The 19,732-nt window shown below is 42.9% G+C and overlaps 1 protein-coding gene across 2 annotated transcripts in view; it reads left to right on the top strand.

The window, feature by feature from the left end:
- Positions 1 to 19,732, top strand: part of med27 (mediator complex subunit 27) — a 299,350-nt gene that overhangs the window by 251,784 nt on the left and 27,834 nt on the right. For both annotated transcript variants that reach the window (XR_015073341.1, XM_085965514.1), the window contains exon 5: positions 3,545 to 3,652. Coding sequence is in view for 1 of the 2 variants with exons in the window: in XM_085965514.1 (XP_085821640.1) it covers positions 3,545 to 3,652 (108 nt within the window). In the remaining variant the exon portion in view is untranslated. The remainder of the gene's footprint in view (positions 1 to 3,544; positions 3,653 to 19,732) is intronic.

Genomic DNA, 19,732 nt, shown 5'->3' with positions numbered 1-19,732 from the left:
GGCGATTTTGCCCTGTGTGGGGACTATCGTTAGTGAAAGTCGTTTTACCAGGCTAGGATGAATAAAGCTTTCGGTGCTCCCGCAGTCAATCAAGCATTTAACCTTGTTCCCGTTTACCTCTATGTCCATCATCGATTTAGACAACGGATGCGGCCTGGACTGATCCACTGTGATCGATGCCACCAGTGGGTCCTGGAGGTCCGTGTAGTCAGGGCAAGATGGTGGACTCCATGAGGGTGGACAAGATGGCTTCCAAGATGGCCGCTCCCACGGCGCGCACGCGGCGGTGGTGGAGTTGGAGGCGGGGTTCCCTCTGCAGACTTTGCTGAAATGTCCTTTCTTCCCGCATTTAAAACAGGTGGTGCCCTTCGCTGGGCACAGATGCCTGGAGTGTTTGTCCTGGCCGCAGAAGTAGCATTTCGGGCCCCGATGCATTGCGGCAGTAGTGGGGCTCCTGGGTGGAGGCTGGGGCTCCGATGGTGCTGGGCTGGCCTGAGACCTGGCAGGTGAAGATGGCTTCCAAGACGGCGGCCCCCACGGCGCGAACGAGGCGGAGTGGGCCGCGTGGCCTGGGGAACAGGATTCAGAGTTCCTCTGGGCCATATCCAGCGATCGCGCTATATCTATAGCCTGTTTTAAGTCCAGTCCCTCCTTTTCAAACAGTTTCTGCCGAATATAATTTGAACTGAGGCCCGCAATAAGGGAGTCTCGAATCAGCTCCTCCGTGTACACTATGGCAGACACGGCCTTACAGTTACAGTCTCTGCTCAGTACTTTTAGGTTTAGTATAAAGTCCTCTAGTGACTCACCATGCCGCTGCGTGCGAGTAGTCAGAAGATGCCTGGCGTACACCACGTTTATTGGCCGCGCGTAGTGGGCCTTCAGGATGGTGCAGGCCTCCTCGTAGCTGGTGGCATCTTGGATGAGGGGGGAGACCCGATGGCTCACCCAGTTTCGCAGGTTTCCCAGTTTCATATCTCCGGTAGCGGCTTCGGCTGCAGCTATGGCAGTGGATGAGTTTGCAATGAAAAATTCGAAGCATTGGAACCAGTGTCCGAACTGTGTGGCTGCGTCTGAGGCATGGGGGTCCAGATCCAAGCGCTCTGGTTTCAGGAGTCGATCCATCTTGGTGTTTTAGTGATTAAAATTGATGTGCCTTCAATAACTCAAAGACAAGGAATTTAAAGGATTCAACTAAGGCTTTTAATCACTAAGAACATAGCAGCATTACAGGTCTTCCCACATCGGGCGTCTGGTAGGAATGACTCATACAGCTCCTGAGTCCTTTATATGGCAAAAGACAGGGGCGTAGCCAATACACACAATAGGAACAAAAGGGGGCGGTTCACACAATACAGGCAGGTGAAACACACAGGTAAAACACATAGGCTGATGAAGGCATATATTTCATCACGGGGGTCATGCACTGCATTGTTGCTCGAGAGCACTGAACCAGAGTGCTGGGTTACACGTTGGCACCTGTGATTCTATTTCAGTCACATCATCAAAAGGAGGCACGAGGAGGAGCTGCAAGCTTCTCCAAGAGTGAGGAGAAATGGAGGCAGGTGGAGTAATGTAAAGTTCTAAAATTCATTCTGACTCTACCCATTTTACTTCACTGCTGGAATGTGCGTTCTATTATCTTATTTTGTTGAGCTATTGTGTGATACAGTTGAAAAGTTGTTTAATTTTAAAAAGCTGGCATTCCCAGGGGAGCACGTATCCAATTCACAGGTAAATGTTGTGACTTTCTAAGGTGCAGAAATGCACCATCAATTGATAAAACAAGATGTTGACAAGTCTTACCTCTAACTGTATTTCTGCAGTAGTAATAACTGATTAAACATGTTGATTAATTGTTAACCCAACCAGTATTCTTACAACCGTTAACGCACAGTCGAAAGATTCACAGAACTCTATAATTATTGTAGCCTAAGGCTCTGCGACCTGGTGTATTGAATAACTTTCTGAAGTGTTCTTTGGGATTAAAAGCTCATTATAGCCTGCAGCCACATTTCACACATCTACTACACAGAGCTACGTGTAATATAGTACATGTTAGAAGGGTTTGACAGGTTTCTAAAAGTTTTCCCTGCAGTAGATGCAGCTGATTGTTAATAATGCCCTTTTTATATTACAGTACCGTTTCAAGTAGAAGCTATTGTACTGTGAAATATTTCGGAGCTCCTGGTGATGTGAAATCCGCCTTCAGATTCCACAGCATTAGTAATGCAGACAAATAACTGTCCCTGCTGCGCTCAGCACAGTGACTTGCTGATTTTAACCATGCCATTTTGGGGAAGGGGCCAAAAGGAGGCAAGTTGCTTCCCTGCAGGCAGGGAGAGAAAGGCCAGTGATTCGGGACTGTTTCCATTCCTCAATTTCTGAAAAACAACCTTACACTAGATAAAATACTGTTATTTAAAACAAGTTTGCCTTTCGGTTAATCAATAAAATAGTTTTTAAGACCTGGTGGTAATGAGGAGTTTAAACCCCTAGCATGCTTTACAGTAACAGACTGACGCAAGTTCCTATGACATGCCGTGAGATTGCTTTAAGTTTTTTTTAAAAAGGTGGATTATCGTAAAGCAGAGATAATGGCCCAGATTTTGTGGTCATCGGCGAAGTGATGGCGCTCGCCGCTGACCTCGAAGAAAGCTGCCCACAAAGATCTAGCAATCTCTGTGGTGTGGATTTCACCTCTCCCGACATAAATTTCATTCTGGCACCAACTCTAAGGGATCTCCAGCGTCCAGCAACAGAGATGTCATCAAGCTGGCTAAGCAGCCAATCACATTGAAGAATTCTCAGACAGCAAACCAGGAAGTAAAATGGACTGATTATCCTTCACTTTTAAATCACTTTACAGAGAGCGAAATAAGGATGGGACATACACATGGGATTAAGGTAGAAGCTGAAATATGATCAACTTTAAAATGTTTTTTTAAATTATATTAAAAATCATGGAATTTTTATCATAATGGAAAAATTTGACATTCCACAAATATAAAATTAGTTTTTCAGGGCCAGAACACTTGTTCAGTTGTTACTCAGTACGCCGTTAAAACCCAGTTACACCTCATTAAACAAGGCTTAACCTTTTCAGGGGTTTTTGACAGTGCTATTAGAGCGTAAAAGCTTAAGTTCTTGTCAATTCAGTGATTTCAATTGATTACCAGCTGCAGGGAGTTCAACAGCGCAGCCTGTGGAGGAGCAGGGAATGACTGACCGCAACGTCTGGATTTCCGCGTTTAACTGCGCATGTGTGGACACTAGAAGTTGCTGTCAGTTTCGCAGTTGTAATGACGGCGAACGCTGACTGTTTCGCCATCATTACAATTGTAAATTCCGGTCCGTTGGCTTAATGTGGGTATCTTTGATCATAGTTACATGTACATACTGAATCAGAAAAAGGCAGCTTGTGAATAAACATCCTGATTTTTTTTTTTTACCCAAGTTAGAATGGTCACTACCTAGTGAGTTTATCCATCTTGAAAGACTTCATGTCTCCTAATATGTTCTGCTTCCTAATTCTTTGTTACAGGTTACACTTGGAAAGGTATTAAAGGCAATAGTTGTGATGAGGAGTCTATTTATTGATCGGACAATTGTTAAGGCATACAATGAAAACGTCTACACAGAAGATGGGAAGGTAGGGATACTTGAGGCATTAACTTGATTTATGCAAAAAATTGTTTCAATGAGTTATCACAAAAATTAATCTGTATATTTATACTGCTAAATATTATAAAATGGGATTGGATAAATGTGCAGAACTAAAGTAAGTTGCTAAATTCTTTGTATTCTGAGATTGAATTGCAGAAATGGCACTCCAGTTATTGGTGCAGTTTTTGGTGTGCTTGAGAAAATATTTAACATATTGTCGAAGTATTTACTGTAGAAGATAATAGCAACATATCAAGAGGATTTTGAAGTCAGTGTACCTGTGATGTTTGATAAATTAAAAGGATTGAAAATTAAAAGGATTGAAGACTAACCAATCACCTCAGTCAGATGGCGTACATCCTACTATGCAGAAGGAGACTGGAGAGAGGCATTGGTTATCATAATGAAGGAATCATTGAGTATTGGAAAAAAAGAACAAATATAGTTCTTATATTTAAAGGGTGACAAATCTGACCCATGCTAATATCAGCCACAGGTAAAATAATGGAAACAATTCTAAGGAATAGACTGGAGGATTGAGTATCTGTATAGCAACGGCTTGAAAAGAAACCTAGATTTACAGTTTATTCCTCTTCATTTGAAGTTGGTTAATTCAAATATTCTGATAATTCAATTTTTTTAACACAAAAAACTTAAAAATATCAAGACTAAACTGTAGAAGGGAAAGATTCTGCGCAACAAAACACCTTTCCTTTTCCTTTTTGTGGAAGGAACAAAAGTGTTGCATAGAATTACAATATGCTGCTATTGATGACTTGTGATCCTGAATCCCCAAGTCCCTCTGCTCTTCCACATCACCCAATCTTCCTCCATTCTCCACTCCACGCCCACTCAGACCTCACCGTCCTCGGCCTTTTACACTGTTCCAGTGAAGCTCGATGTAAGCTCGAGGAACAGCACCTCATCTTTCGATAAGGCATTGTACAGCCTTCTGGACTCAACATAGAGTTCAACAATTTCAGACCATAACCTTTGCCCCCATTTTCTTTTCCATTTTATTTTTTTTTCTCTCACATGGCAGCTGTCTTTCACACTTCATCTGGAACCATCTTTTTTGTTTCTTAACTTGTCCCATTACCATCTCCTTTTGCCTTGCACCATCATTCCTTCTGTCTCTTAATCTCTCCTGCCTTCCATCCTATCACAGACCTTCTCTTTTGTTCTTTCCTCCCCTCCCCCCTTTCCCTGCCCCTGCTCTTGCTTAAAAACCTGTTCCATCTCCAGCTTTTTCCAGTTCTGACGAAGGGTCATCGACCTGAGACGTTAACTCTGTTTCTCTCTCCACAGATGCTGCCTGACCTGCTGAGTATTTCCAGCATTTTCTGTTTTTATTTACTTCATTCTTCTTCTTTTGTTCTGTGCCTAGTGGCATATGAGGCAACCCATTTTTAATGTAGCCAGGTCATTAGCCTGACCAGGAAAACCGGCTGCATGCGATAGTGGTTTGCCATTCCACTCCCATCGGACGCAAGTACCCCGCTGGGTGTCAACCCAATATTCAGAGGCTGGATCACTGGTCTCCTGCTCGCGGGGGCCTTCCTCCATTTAAAGTATAATTATTACTTTTATTTCTTTTTACCAAATTGTACCACCTCACATTGACATTGAATTCAATCTGTCACTTTTTTGACCATCTTGTTAATATTCCCTTGCAGCTTCCTTTGCTCCTCAGAATTAAATACCTTCCCTCCTATTTTAGTATCCTCTGCAAATTTGTCACCACTCCTTTTAGCCCAATACCCAAATCATTGATGTACAGTGAATGAAAGCAGTCCCAGAACAGAACTGTCTGACACTGCTATCCACTTCCAACCAATCTGAGTAACTACCCTTAACTCCTACTTTGTTTCCTCTCTCCTAATCAGTTTTTAATCCAATTTGCTATTCTCCTAATTCCATAGCACTTAATCTTCTCCAGTAGTCTCCTGTGATACCTTGTCGAAGGTTATCTGAAAGTCCGTGTATATCACATCCACTGCAATCCATCAAACATATGTCACCTCCTCAAAGATGGTGGAAGTCACTAAATTATAGATGATTTTAATTTTCAGAAAGCATTTACAGAGTTCCAAGTGAAAGACATCCAATTAAACAAAAGGTCTTGGGAATCCACTGCAGAAAATGGATAAGTTTTTTTTTGAAAAGGAAATGGCGAGTGGTTATGAAAGATGTCTCACAGGAATTGGTGCTTGGATCTCTATGTTGTTTCTTGTCTACATAAATTACCGAGATGCTAAAACCAAGTATAGCCTGGTTAATTTGTAGAAGACACTAAAACAGGGGGCGCAGTAGAGATCAGGGATGCTGTTAAAGATTTGTACAAGAGCTTGGTTCAGTTATGCAATTATGTATACACATGAAATTTAGTACTGACACGTGAAGTACTGCAAATTGGGAGAAAAATTGTGCAACATTGGTGTATAATGGATTGAATAAACAAGAACATTGAGACGTCGAAAGAGATGCACGAGCAGTCGTAAACTTGTCACCTTCAATGTCAGTGTAGCAATTAAAAATCAAAGGTTTTTTTGGTCAGCTGAGTGTCTGACTTGGACAGAAACCTATTGCCATACTTAAGAATCTCCAAACCAAGCTACTGAGAAATCTTCAGAAGTAGAGTTTCCATTTGTGTCTGTCCAAGACCAAAGCATTTGGCCACAGGTTGACGAGAACTAAGATTTGGAGACCCAGAAGAGTGCTTAAGTGTACTGCTGAAGTTTAACTGGCTTAAACTATGCAGCTGGAAAGCTTGCTACTGCTTGTCCAGTTCAAGCCACCCTATCTATTAGGACATTTGCTCGCTGGATCATCTGGAACTGAGTGGAGCAGGCTGAGCGCCAGTATTTGCAGCCACACCTCTAAAAGTTAAATACAACAGGGAAATCTTTGAGGTTCATTCAGACTTTCCCACATCCCCATCCCCATCCTCGGGGAAAAATGAAGCTCCTTATGAAAGGACAGAGCAGCTAGCCTCATTAGCCAGTGAAGTAGCAAAATTAGGATTTTTTTAATGGAATTGGGAAATTCTGGAATTTTCAAACCTTCTCCATGGTTTGCATGTATGTCATCAGTGCATTGTTAAAAACTAAGTATAGATTAAACCACCCTTAGACTGGAAATGGTAGAGAACCCCCCCCCCCCCCTGCCCCATGTAGCTTAGTCTACTCGGATCACTTTTATTTAAAAAAAAAAAAAAAATTTAAATTTTATTTTGATTAATTTGAGTCTTGCGTTCCTGGTTAGTCTTGACAGCAATTTTATGCACTACGTCTGAATCCATCTCGATCCCAAAACCAATAGACCAGAGTGCCAGTCAACACAGTTCATAAAAAGAAAGTTGCCGACTTATCACTGCGACCATTCAATAATTGATACAGAAAGTCATGTTTTTCTAACAGTATCATTATTTGAGAAGACAAAGTTGTACATATTATTTATAATAAATTTGATCGTCCCTTAACCACCAAGAGTCTTTCACATTACCAGACACAGAGAGCAGCTGACCAGGGTCTGTATCCGAGAAATCAGTCAGCATTCTCACTGCCGATTCCCATCCCATAACAAAAAATGTTGGTCTGGTCAAAGCTGTGATGCCCCTTTCCCCGAATTGATTTGCCTGCCACTTTCTAGCCGTATACATGAAGACTAACCATTTAAATGAAGTGCTGGAGGGCTTCCAATACGTATACACTTCATTTTTTTTCACTGTTCAACTCTTGGGATCAGTGATGGGAACACAATGGAAAAAAAGTTCCACTGTCAGACAGATCTGCCCATAACCCAAGTTGACAGTGGAGGGTTGAATTTTCATAGAAAGAACCAAAGGTTTAAAAACTGGACACCTATTTATGTAATACAGGTAATAGGTTGGTACTGTATTGATATTGTACCACTAAATGTTACCAGTGTGTTCAGTAAATAATTTGTCCTGGTATATTTACAAAGTGTGTCAAGGAGAGTCGACTGACTGCTTGAAAGACTTTTTTTTTATTCGTTCATGGGATGCTGGCGTCGCTGGCAAGGCCAGCATTTATTGCCCATCCCTAATTGCCTTTGAGAAGGTGGTGGTGAGCTGCCGCCTTGAACCGCTGCAGTCCGTGTGGTGAAGGTACTCCCACAGTGCTGTTACGGAGGGAGTTCCAGGATTTTGATCCAGCGACGATGAAGGAACGGCGATATACTTCCAAGTCGGGATGGAGGGGAACTTGCAGGTGATGGTGTTCCCATGTGCCTGCTGCCCTTGTCCTTCTAGGTGATAGAGGTCGTGGGTTTGGGAGGTGCTGCTGAACAAGCCTTGGCGCGTTGCTGCAGTGCATCTTGTAGATGGTGCACACTGCAGCCACGTAGTGGAGGGATTGAATGTTTAAGGTGGTGGATGGGGTGCCAATCAAGTGGGCTGCTTTGTCCTGTATGGTGTCGAGCTTCTTGAGTGTTGTTGGAGCTGTACTCATCCAGGCAAGTGGAGAGTATTCCATCACACTCCTGACTTGTGCATTGTAGATGGTGGAAAGACTGTGGGGAGTCAGGAGGTGAGACACTCGCTGCAGAGTACCCAGCCTCTGACCTGCTCTTGTTGCCACAGTATTTGTGGCTGGTCCAGTTAAGTTTCTTGTCAATGGTGACCCCCAGGATGTTGATGGTGGGGGATTCGGCAATGATAATGCTGTTGAATGTCAAGGGGCGGTGGTTAGACTCTCACTTGTTGGAGATAGTCATTGCCTGGCACTTGTGTGGGGTGAATGTTACTTGCCACTTATCAGCCCAAGCCTGAATGTCGTCCAGGTCTTGCTGCATGCGGGCGTGGACTGCTTCATTATCAGAAGAGTTGTGAATGGCACTGAACACTGTGCAGTCATCAGCGAATATCCCCACTTCTGACCTTACGATGGAGGGAAGGTCATTGATGAAGCAGCTGAAGATGATTGGGCCTAGGACACTGCCCTGATGAACTCCTGCAGAGATGTCCTCCGGCTGTGATGATTGACCTCCAACAACCACAACCATCTTCCTTTGTACTAAGTATGACTCCAGCCAGTGGAGAGTTCTCCCCCTGATTCCCATTGACTAGTTTTACTAGGGCTCCTTGATGCCACACTCTGTCAAATGCTGCCTTGATGTCAAGGGCAGTTACACTCACCTCACCTCTGGAATTCAGCTGTTTGGACCAAGGCTGTAATGAGGTCTGGAGCCGAGTGGTCCTGACGGAACAAAAACTGGGCATCAGTGAGCAGGTTATTGGTGAGTAAGTGCCACTTGATAGCACCGTCGACGACACCTTCCATCACTTTGCTGATGATTGAGAAATAGACTGATGGGGCAGTAATTGGCCAGATAGGATTTGTTCTGCCTTTTGTAGATAGGACATACCTGGGCAGTTTTCCACATTGTTGGATAGATGCCAGTGTTGTAGCTGTACTGGAACAGCTTGGCTAGAGGTGCGGCTAGTTCTGGAGCACAATTCTTCAGCACAATAGCCGGGATGTTGTCAGGGCCCATAGCCTTTGCTGTATCCAGTGCACTCAGTCGTTTCTTGATATCATGTGGAGTGAATCGAATTGGCTGAAGACTGGCTTCTGTGATGGTGGGAACCTCAGGAGGAGGCCGATATGGATCATCCACTCGGCACTTCTGGCTGAAGATGTTTGCAAACGCTTCAGCCTTCTCTTTTGCACTCACTTGCTGGGTTCCACCATCATTGAGGATGGGAATATTCATGGAGCCTCCTCCTCCCGTTAGATGTTTAATGGTCCACCACCATTCACGACTGGATTGTGGTGGAATACAATTTTGCTGCTGCTGATGGCCCACATCTCCTCATGGATGCCCAGTTTTGAGCTGCTAGATCTGTTCTGAATCTATCCCATTTAGCATGGTGGGGTAGTGCCACACAACACGATGGAGGGTGTCCTCAGTGTGAAGACGGGACTTTGTCTTCGCAAGGACTGTGCGGTGGTCACTGCTAACAATGCTGTCATGGACAGACGCACCTGCGACAGGTAAATTGGTGAGGATGAGGTCAAGTAGTTTTTCTCCCTCGTGTTGCTTCTCTCACCGCCTGTCGCAGGCCCAGTCTGGCAGCTATGTCCTTCAGCACTCAGCCAGCTCGGTCAGTAGTGGTGCTACCGAGCCACTCTTGGTGATGGACATTGAAGTCCTCCACCCAGAGTACATTCTGTGCCCTTGCTACTCTCCGTGCTTCTTCCAAGTGGTGTTCAACTGGAGGTGTACTGATTCACCAGCTGAGGGAGGGAGACTTCATGAGGTTCGGAGTCAATGTTGAGGACTCCCAGGGCCACTCCCTCCCGACTGTATACCACTGCCGCCACCTCTGGTGGGTTTGTCCTGCCGGTGGGCCAGGACATACCCAAGGATGGTGATGGAGGAGTCTGGGACTTTGGCTGAATGGTATGATTCTGTGAGTATGACTATGTCAGGCTGTTGCTTGACTAGTCTGTGGGACAGGCTCCCAATTTTGGCACATGTCCCCAGATGTTCGTGAGGAGGATTTTCCAGGTTCGATTGGGCTGGGTGTGCCGTTGTTGTGTCCGTTGCCGGTGCCTAGGTCAATGCCGGGTGGTCCGTTTGGTTTTATTCGTATTATTTATCGTAGCGGTTTATTACAACTGAGTGGCTTGCTAGGCCATTTCAGAGGGCAATTCAGAGTCTACCACGTTGCTGTGGGTCTGGAGTCACATATAGGCCAGACCCGGTAAGGACGGCAGATTTCCTTCCCTAAAGGACATTAGTGAACCAGCTGGGTTTTTACAACAATCCGATAGTTTCATGGTCACCATTACCGACACTAGCTTTTTATTCCAGATTTATTTAATTAACTGAATTAAAATTCCCCATTATTAGGCCAGGCCTCTGGATTACTAGTCCAGTAATATAACCACTATGCTACAGTTCCCGTTAATGTAGTGTGTCAAATTACTAATGGAATATGAAAACATAGATATCTAACAGTATCTGTTAACTTTTTTTTAGAATATAAATGGTTTATTCTTAGATATTCAGTGACTTAGTTGTATATGTGAGTTCTCCATGCCCTTGCGTTGTGCTTTTTTGTCTTTGTAAATTTGAGTACTGCAAAGCAAGTGTAACCTATTGATCACATAAGTGTTTGAAGGGTATCCCAGGACTATTTGTTCATTGACATATCAGCTTATTCACTCTGTTTGATGTATTAAATATGACACATTCTATATCCTTTCAAACCAAAGTGCATCTCAGCAGTTCAGGTAGTTCAATGCTTGATTCGGAGCTGCCAGGTTGCAAGTTTGAGCCTTCTGTTGTGTATTGCACCTAGCTACAACTTAGCTGTTAAGTTGTACCTTCTCTTGGTTGGACCAATGAGTGCACCAATTTGAAAATTAAATGCCCCCCCCTCCTCCCCCCACTGCAAGGGGATAAATATGGTTGAGTGGTTCATCCATATCACATTTATTAGTTTTACAGCCTTAGCAACCAGGCCCAGAACAGTAACCAATGTGTTCAAATGCTGAGCTATGTGTTTGCCACATCGTATCTTCACTGTACTTAAATTCCATATAAACACTCCGCATCAGCCTTTCACAGTGCGACTTTTTGCTGCTACTGTGTTTTATGTCAAAGCAGTTCCAGGTGCTACCAGCCAAGTTGCTGATTACATATATGTTGAAAGGTTCATGGACTCAAGATTATTACAACCAAGATTGGTGTTGAGTTCGACCAAGTCTTGACACACTCGGTGTCTAAACAATAGTCATTCAGAGAAATAAATGATATTACCATGCTTTTCCTCTGGGAAGAGACGTAACCATCATTGGTTCTGTCTCTCTCTACGAATTGTAATGGAAAGCTTACGATCTTTATAGGACTCTAGTCACTCACCCATCCTTGTCACCTTGATGATTCATTCTGCTATGAGTTGTTTTTCAGTTTTCTAACTAATCTGTTGATCATTGTCTTGTTTATTTGTGATATAGGCTACTCTCTTATCTGGATGACTCTTGACCCCTTATTACGCATTCCTTGCTAACATAAAACCATTTTGCTGCCAAAGCTTTTTCTTGCTAAAGGTCATCCATACCCTGAAGCATTCTGGGAGCGTACAGCTTTGAACATTTTAATATTACTAGCTATAGTTCAAATCTGTAAGCTATTTATAAGTCAAAAGCAAACAAAAAAACCTTAATCATGAGATTAAACCAAATCCTAATCGTACATATATGTAAATAAGAATAGGGTATTGTAGTGGCATTACCGATTGTCTCTTACCTGTTGTACATAATTCTTTTCAACGTTGTGTATATACTGTTTGCATGCACGGGGCGTTGCCCCTTTAAGGACGCGGGTAAACGCGACGGCCGCCGGCCCAGCTCGGCCTTCCGCTCCCGCGACAGCCGCCGGCCCAGTTCGGCCTCCCGCGACGGCCGGCGGCCCGGCTCGGCCTCCTGCGACTTCGGCCGCAACGGCCAGCTGCAGTGCCGGGTAACGCAATGACGCGGACAAATGCGGTGATGTCACGACGCATATCACGTGACCACCCCAAGCGCGGGAGAACGCGATGACGTCACGACGCATATCACGTGACCACCCCAAGCGCGGGAAAACGCCCAGGCAGTCCTTGTGGCGTCCCCGCTGGGGAAAGACCTGTTCCACAGCTCTCCTGCATCTATCCACGTTGTCTGCTGTATTTCATCTAATCCAACATTAAAAACCTGTTTGTTCTTCCGAGTCGACCTCCGTTATTGGATAGGTATACGACAATACCTACAGTATCTTACATTGTGCAGTTCTGAAAGACTCTGCTGTTTAAGTGTCTCTTGTAAACATATTGTACTGCACAGTCAAGAGTACTCGCATGCAAAGTAGGCATCGCTACAGTATTTACTCTCCTTGATTGACAGTTGTCATGGAAATATATGCAGCCCTCTCTCCCACCCCAAGGGGAGGGATAGGGTAACAGTTTGGATTGGGGGCAAGTCTCACTGTGAAAATGAGGGTGGAATACAGTTTAAAGATGTGGTTACATAAGCCTATATATAGATATTTATATATTTAAACTCATTGATCAAATGTTATTATATTTTGTGAAATATGTTAAATAGTAAGAAAAATAATTAGTTGAAATGTAGTAGCAGGCAAAAGATTAAATCTTGACTGTTAATTAAAATATTTTCTTTCATTGGGGAAAAGAAAGGATCATGATCTCACAGTCCTGCGGTGGATGTTTTTCTTTCCTGAAGCATTGCCTGATTGCTAATTTAACACCACTAAAGATGCCCATGCAGCCCTGACTGAGTTTCAGCTTAAGCCACTGGGGTCGTGTTTGTGCCAAGACATTGTTAATTACACAGTAACGGGAGCAAAGAGGCACCTCCCAGAGTAGCAGAGGGAGAAGAATTCTATCAAAGCAAAGGTTCAAAGATGCTGAAATTTGTCTCCTGGGTCATTTCTGATCCCCGATTCTCCTGACTTCAAAGTGGGATATCTTTGGAAGAGGGGGGCTGATTCTGGGTTCTTTAATCAGTGCTGACACAAGCCCTGTTTGATATTAGATGCAGGGAACAGTTTGATTTGTTTTATCCTTTTTGAAATCATTCTGATGACCTTCAGAAACCTTCGTTATTTGACTTGCCAGGAAGAAAACCCTGCAGCAAAATAGCTTGGATTTAATTTCGATGCAGAAAGTGCCTGAAATTCTGCTTTCAGCACTATTTGTAACAAATACAGTCCTTGATTGAATGTGAATAGATGAGCAATAATGTACAAGTATTTTGTTGGTTTTTTGATCCAAGCTTGAAGGTGCGAGAGCATTTTACAACAGGATTACATGGTCCGGAGAAGCTCTTGCTCGGAACCACTACAGCAGGTCTAAATGGATCAATTTTCAACTATTTATACCCCAATTGTCTTCAAACATTCATTTGGCCTTTTTACTTCCAATATTTATAAATTTTGACTTGGGGCCCTGTTGTGAAAATAATGTATATTTCCTGCGTCCTTTTTTACCTATCTCATTAGTGGTTTTGATTGCAACTGAAAACAGTCAACGGTGTAACTTCATGCTTGAACTTTTTTAAGCTTATCAGGAAAACTAATGTGAATGCTGGGAAATGGAACATTTTTTTCCAAAAACACTGGAAGCTCTTTCTTTTAAATGTTAAAAATAATATTCTAAATCATTCTCCATGATCCAGCCAGTCACATTTTGCTCTTTGACTGATGTCATGGTGTACATTGACGAGGGCACAATGGTTGTTCTAAATGATCCTGGGCTTAGGAGGGGAACAATCAGCCTGCCTTCCTACTTTTGATTCCCCCCTCCCATTGTTGAACGTTATTCTGATAGCCAGTGTCTTAGCTAACAAACTGAAGTACATACTAGAGAGCTACGGGTACCTGACAAGCTTATATCAGCATGAGTCAACTCCTTCAAAAAATTAAGAGGCATACCTGCCCAAGGCAGAACAAATTATCTCATGAGTAGTAGCTGAGGTACAGACTAGGAAAGTCCTGAATTTGATCCCTGGTCTGTACTGAATTTGATGCCCTCGGGCAATAGGAGCACTGCAATTGGTCTCGGCACATTTCTTTAGGGAGGTGAAGCGATCAGGATTCCTGTTACTGATCACTCTTGAGTAACTTCTGGAAGTGGATGTGGATGAAGGCAGGTTCAGGCTCAGCAGTGATACCCACCAAGGTCAAATAGCCTATGAAGCCTATTGTCGAAGTTATCACATGATTAATGGCCAGCTAGGTGAAGTGGAGGGGGTGGTAGCGGGTGGCGGTTGGGAGGGAGTGCCGGGTACTAATCAAACCAGCAAGAAGCCTTCAGGAAAAGGAGAAGAAAATTGATTGCTTGCCTTCAGAAATGTAATCAAAAGCTATTTTCAATTCTCCTTATTTATACAATCATAGATTCTTACAGCACAGAAGAAGGTCATTCAGCCCATCATACCTGTGCCGGCTCTTTGGAAGCGCTATCCAATTAGTCCCACTCCCTACTCTTTCCCCATAGCCCTGCAAATTTTTCCTTTTCAAGTATATATCCAATTCCCTTTTGAAAGTTACTATTGAATCTGCTTCCTCCACCTTTTCAGGCAGTGAATTCCAGATCGTAACATCTTGCTGTGTTCTTTTGCAACCATCTGATTCTTTTGCCAATTATCGTAAATCTGTGCCTTCTAGTTACTGACCCATCCGCCAGTCAAAACAGTTTCTCCTTATTAACTCTTATCAATACCTCATAATTTTGGACACCTTTATCAAATGTCCCCATAACCTTCTCTGCTCAAAGGATAACAATTCCAGCTTCTCTAGTCTCTCCAAATAACTGAAGAAGGAAGGAAGATTGATTCCATTTCTTTTCTGCCTATTTTCTCCTCTTCTACTTTCACTAAAAGTGGTGATGCCTGCAGAGGTACGATTGCATTGACACTTTGTCCTCCAGTATCTTGCTCAAGTAGCCATTCACCATGTGTCCACAAATCAATCATTTATTGCCCATCACTAGTTGCCCTCGAGTTGGTGGTGGTGAGCTGCCTTCTTGAACCGCTGCAGTCTATGTAGTGAAGGTACTCCTACATTGATGTTAGGTAGGGAGTTCTAGGATTTTGACCCATCAACAATGAAGGGACAGTGATATGTGTCCAAGTCAGGATGGTGTGTGACTTGGAGGAGAACTCTGAGTTGATGCTATTACCATGCATCTGCTGCCCTTGTCCATCTAGGTGCTGGAGGTCATGGGTTTAGGTGGTGTTGGCGAGTTGCAGTGCATCCGGTAGATAGTACACACTGTAGCCACGGTGTGCCGGTGGTGGAAGGAGTGGATGTTTAAGGTGGTGGTTGAGCTGCCTATCAAGTGGACTACTTTGTCCTGGATGGCATCAAGCTTCTTGTGTTGCTGCAGTTGCACCCATCCAGGCAAGTGGAGAGTATTCCATCACACTCCTGAATTGTGCCTTACAAAGTATTTACAGCACAGAAACAGGCCATTCGGCCCAGCAGGTTCATGCTGGTGTTTATGCTCCACACGAGCCTGCTCCCACCCCTCTTCATCTAACCCTATCAACATATTCTATTCCTTTCTCCCTCGTGTGTTTATCTAGCTTACCCTTGGATGCATCTATGCTATTCACCTCAACTACTCCTTGTGGTAGCGAGTTGCACATTCTAACCAGTCTCTGGGTAAAGAAGTTTCTCCTGAATTCCCTATTGGATTTATTAGTGACTATCTTATATTTATGGCCCCTAGTTCTGGTCTCACCCACGTGGAAACATCTTCTCTACATTAACCCTATCAAACCCTTTCATAATCTTAAAGACCTCTATTGGTTCACCCCTCAGTCTTTTTTCTAGAGAAAAGAGCCCCAGACTGTTCAGTCTCTCCCGATAAGTATATCCGCTCAGTTCTGGTATCATTCTAGTAAATATTTTTTTGCACCTTCTCCAGTGGCTCTATATCCTTTTTGATAATATGGAGACCAGAACTGTTCACAGTACTCCAAGTGTGGTCTAACCAAGGTTCTGTACAAGTTTAACATAACTTCTCTGCTTTTCAATTCTATCCCTCTAGAAATGAACCTATAGTGCTTTGTTTGCTTTTTTATGGCCTTATTTTTTATGTCGCTACTTTGTGATTTGTGTGTCTGTACCCCCAGATCCCTCTGTCCTACCTCATTTAGACACTTAATTTCCAAGGAGCATGTGGCGTCCTTATTCTTCCTACCAAAATGTACTATCTCGCGTTTACCTATTGAAGTTAATTTGCCGATTACACACCCATTCTGCAAGTTTATTAACGTCTTCATGTATTTTGTCGCAGTCCTCCTCTGTATTAACTACACCCCCAATTTGGCGTCATCCGCAAATTTTGAAATTGTACTTCCGATTCCCAAGTTTAAATAGTTGATGTAAATGGTGACCAACAGTGGTCCCAGCACCGATCCTTGAGGAACACCACTTCCCACCATTTGCCAATCTGAATAACTGCCTTTAACCCCTACTCTCTCTTTTGTAGCTTGCTATCCATTCTTCTACTTGTCCCCTGACTCCACATGTTCTGACCTTAGTCATGAGTCTACTATGCGGTACCTTATTGAAGGCTTTTTGGAAATCCAAATATATTAAGTCTACTGCATTACCCTTTTCTACCCTTTCTGTTACTTCTTCACATAATTCAATAATGTTGGTCAAGCATGACCTTCCCTTTTAGAATCTGAGCTGACTACTCTATTATATTTTCAGTTTCTAGATGTTTTTCTATTACAGCTTTGAGTAAGGATTCCATTATCTTTCCTACCACCGACATTGAGCTAATTGGTCCCTTGGACTTGTTCTATCCCCTTTTTATATATAGGAATCACATTAGCTGTCCGCCAGTCCTCTGGCACTATTCCCTTTTCTAATTTTTATATATATGTAATAGTGTCGCTGCTATCTCTTCTCTAACTTCTTTTAATATGCGCCTTGTAGGTAGTGGCGAAGCTTTGGGGAGTTGTGAAGTGAGCTACTCGCCGCAGAATACCAAGCCTCTGACCCACTCTAGTAGCGATGGCATTTATGTGGCTGGGCCAGTTGAGTTTATGGCCAATAGCAACCCCCAGGATGTTTATGATGGAAGATTCAGCGATAGTAATGCCATTGAATGCCATGGGGAAGTGGTTAAACTCTCTCTTGGAGATGGTCATTGCCTAGCACTTGTATGATGCAAATGTTACTTGCCACTTATCAGCCCAAACCTGGATATTGTCCAGCTCTTGCTGAATGCAGGCATGGACTGCTTCATTATCTTGGAATTACATATGAAGCTGAACACTGCAATCAACAGCGAACAGCCCCACTTCTGACTTTATGATGGAGGGAAAGTCATTGATGAAGCAGCTAAAGATGGTTGGGCTAGGAGTCTGCCCTGAGGAACTCCTGCAGCAATGTCCTCAGCCAGCAGAGGGAGGGCACTTCCATCCCATCAGTTTGACCACCTTCACCTTGACGTGCACAAACTTCACTGGTAAAGGAAAAAATTCTGGCCACAGATCTTGGATAGCTGCCTATGGTCCAGATTGTAGTACAGCTAATGGTGGCTTGAGGAAAGGCAAAGAGCAGGACTATGAGACTGCAGCAGAATTCTGTGCTACACAAGGACACTAGAATACCAGCTAATTCTCAGCATGATTAGTGTATTCGATCCTTGCAAATGTATTATAAATCAGGGACATATTATGGACAACCTGTTTGTACTGTGAAAATGAAACATTTTTTAAAATATTGCAAATCAATATCAAAGAGCAAGTGCTTTCTGCATTAGAGTAGTCAGTGCTTAACTACTCTCTTAAATTAAGCTGCTTGCAATGGGAAACTGAGCAATCTAAATGGCTGATCACTGCAGTATTATTTATAGTGCAGTGAACTCTGATAAAATCAAATTGAGGAAAAGTAGAACTGCTTGTTGGAACAAGGGAAAGTGCTGTATGAGAAAAAGAGAAGCTGTAGTAGACGGAGATCCAGTGCTGCAATTGGTGAATGGTTATCTTTGCTGTAATGATTAAGTTGCAGGGCAGTAATTTGTCTACTGGGGACTTAAGTTACGGATATCGAGGAGAGGGTGGATGGCCCAGTACAGGGAGCTGGCAGTGATAGTCCGTGTGGGAATTAATGGCTTACGGAAGAAGCAATCAGAAATGCTCAATGGCAGTCCAAGCAGATTGACTGGAATTTGAAAGGGGATGCCTGTTGCTCTGGATTGCTAACTCTTGAGAAGAGGGAGAGCGTTCATGAAAAGAATTACAAGGCTAATGTATGACTAAGAATATTGATTAAACCTATCAAAAGAGGTACTAGAAGTGCAAAAAGAACACGAGATGTTTAATATAATTTTAAAAAGTTCTTCCAGTATCACAACAGGAAATTAGTAATTAGAGTGAAATGAGAATTCTAAAAGAGAAAAGTGAAATTAAAGATGATAAAATATTTGAAATGTTACATAAAATACTGGAAGTGTTTGCTACAGTGTATCGTATTGACTTGCTATCCAATTTCTGTAGGATGAGGAGGGAAGTTAGAAGAAATATTTAATATACAAGAGATTATGCATTAGAATATGGAATGCTTTACAAAATGGCTATTGAGCCGGGACTATGAAATCATTTAAAAAGGAATTGGGTAAGTATTTTAAAGAAAGATATGAAAGAACAGGTAAATGGAATTAAGAGTAGACAGCTTCAGTTGACAAGCTAGCACAGGCACAGTGGGTCAAACCCATTAGTTGATGCCACTAAAATAGGAAAAGCATTGGAAACAGAAGACAGAGCAAAAGATTTGTTGGAAGGATTTAGGCTGGCTGTGCAATTAGGGAGACACATGGCAAATTTAAAACTGATAAATGTGAAGTGTTGCGCATAGGTTTGAAAAATGTGTAAACATGTAACAGTTTTAGAATAATAAAAATGCGAACAGGGAGACTTAAAAAGGGAGCTGAGAGTAACGGTAGTTACTTAACTTTCAATGTCGAGACAGTGTGGTGGAGCAGTTTAAAAATCAAGTAAGATACTGGGTCTATAGCCAAGACAGTGGAACACAAGATCTAGAACTTCTACTGAGGCTCTACATTGCACTGTTCAGACTACAGTAGAATATTGTGTTCAATTTTGGTCTTAGCCAACAAAAAAGGCTGAGCCACAGAAGAAAGCAACAGGACTAAACTCAGGTGTGAAGGAAATGAAGTATGAGGAAAAATTAGAGAAGTGTGAGCTTTACAATCTGAGAAGAAGGAAGTTAAAGGGGAACTTCACTGAAGTATATATAATATTAAATGGTAGATATGGATAGGTAAACCTTTACTTTAAAGTAAGAGGGTATAAATGGAAATAACTAAAGTAAATTTAAAACTGATATCGGGTAGAATTTCTTTGCTCAAAGACTAATAAATGTTTGAAATAATCTGCCAGACAGGGTCATAGCGTGCAAAAATATTGTGACCGCAGTGGCTCAGTGGGCAGCACTCTCGCCTCTGAGTCAGAAGGTTGTGGGCTCAAGGGACTTGAGCACAAATATCTAGGCT

The sequence above is a fragment of the Somniosus microcephalus genome, chromosome 23 (assembly GCF_052327205.1).
Source record: "Somniosus microcephalus isolate GS21.2 chromosome 23, FLI_Smic_1.0, whole genome shotgun sequence".
NCBI lineage: Eukaryota > Metazoa > Chordata > Chondrichthyes > Squaliformes > Somniosidae > Somniosus > Somniosus microcephalus.
Note: the sequence above shows the minus strand (reverse complement) of the source record. Positions and strands in the feature narration are given on the sequence as shown.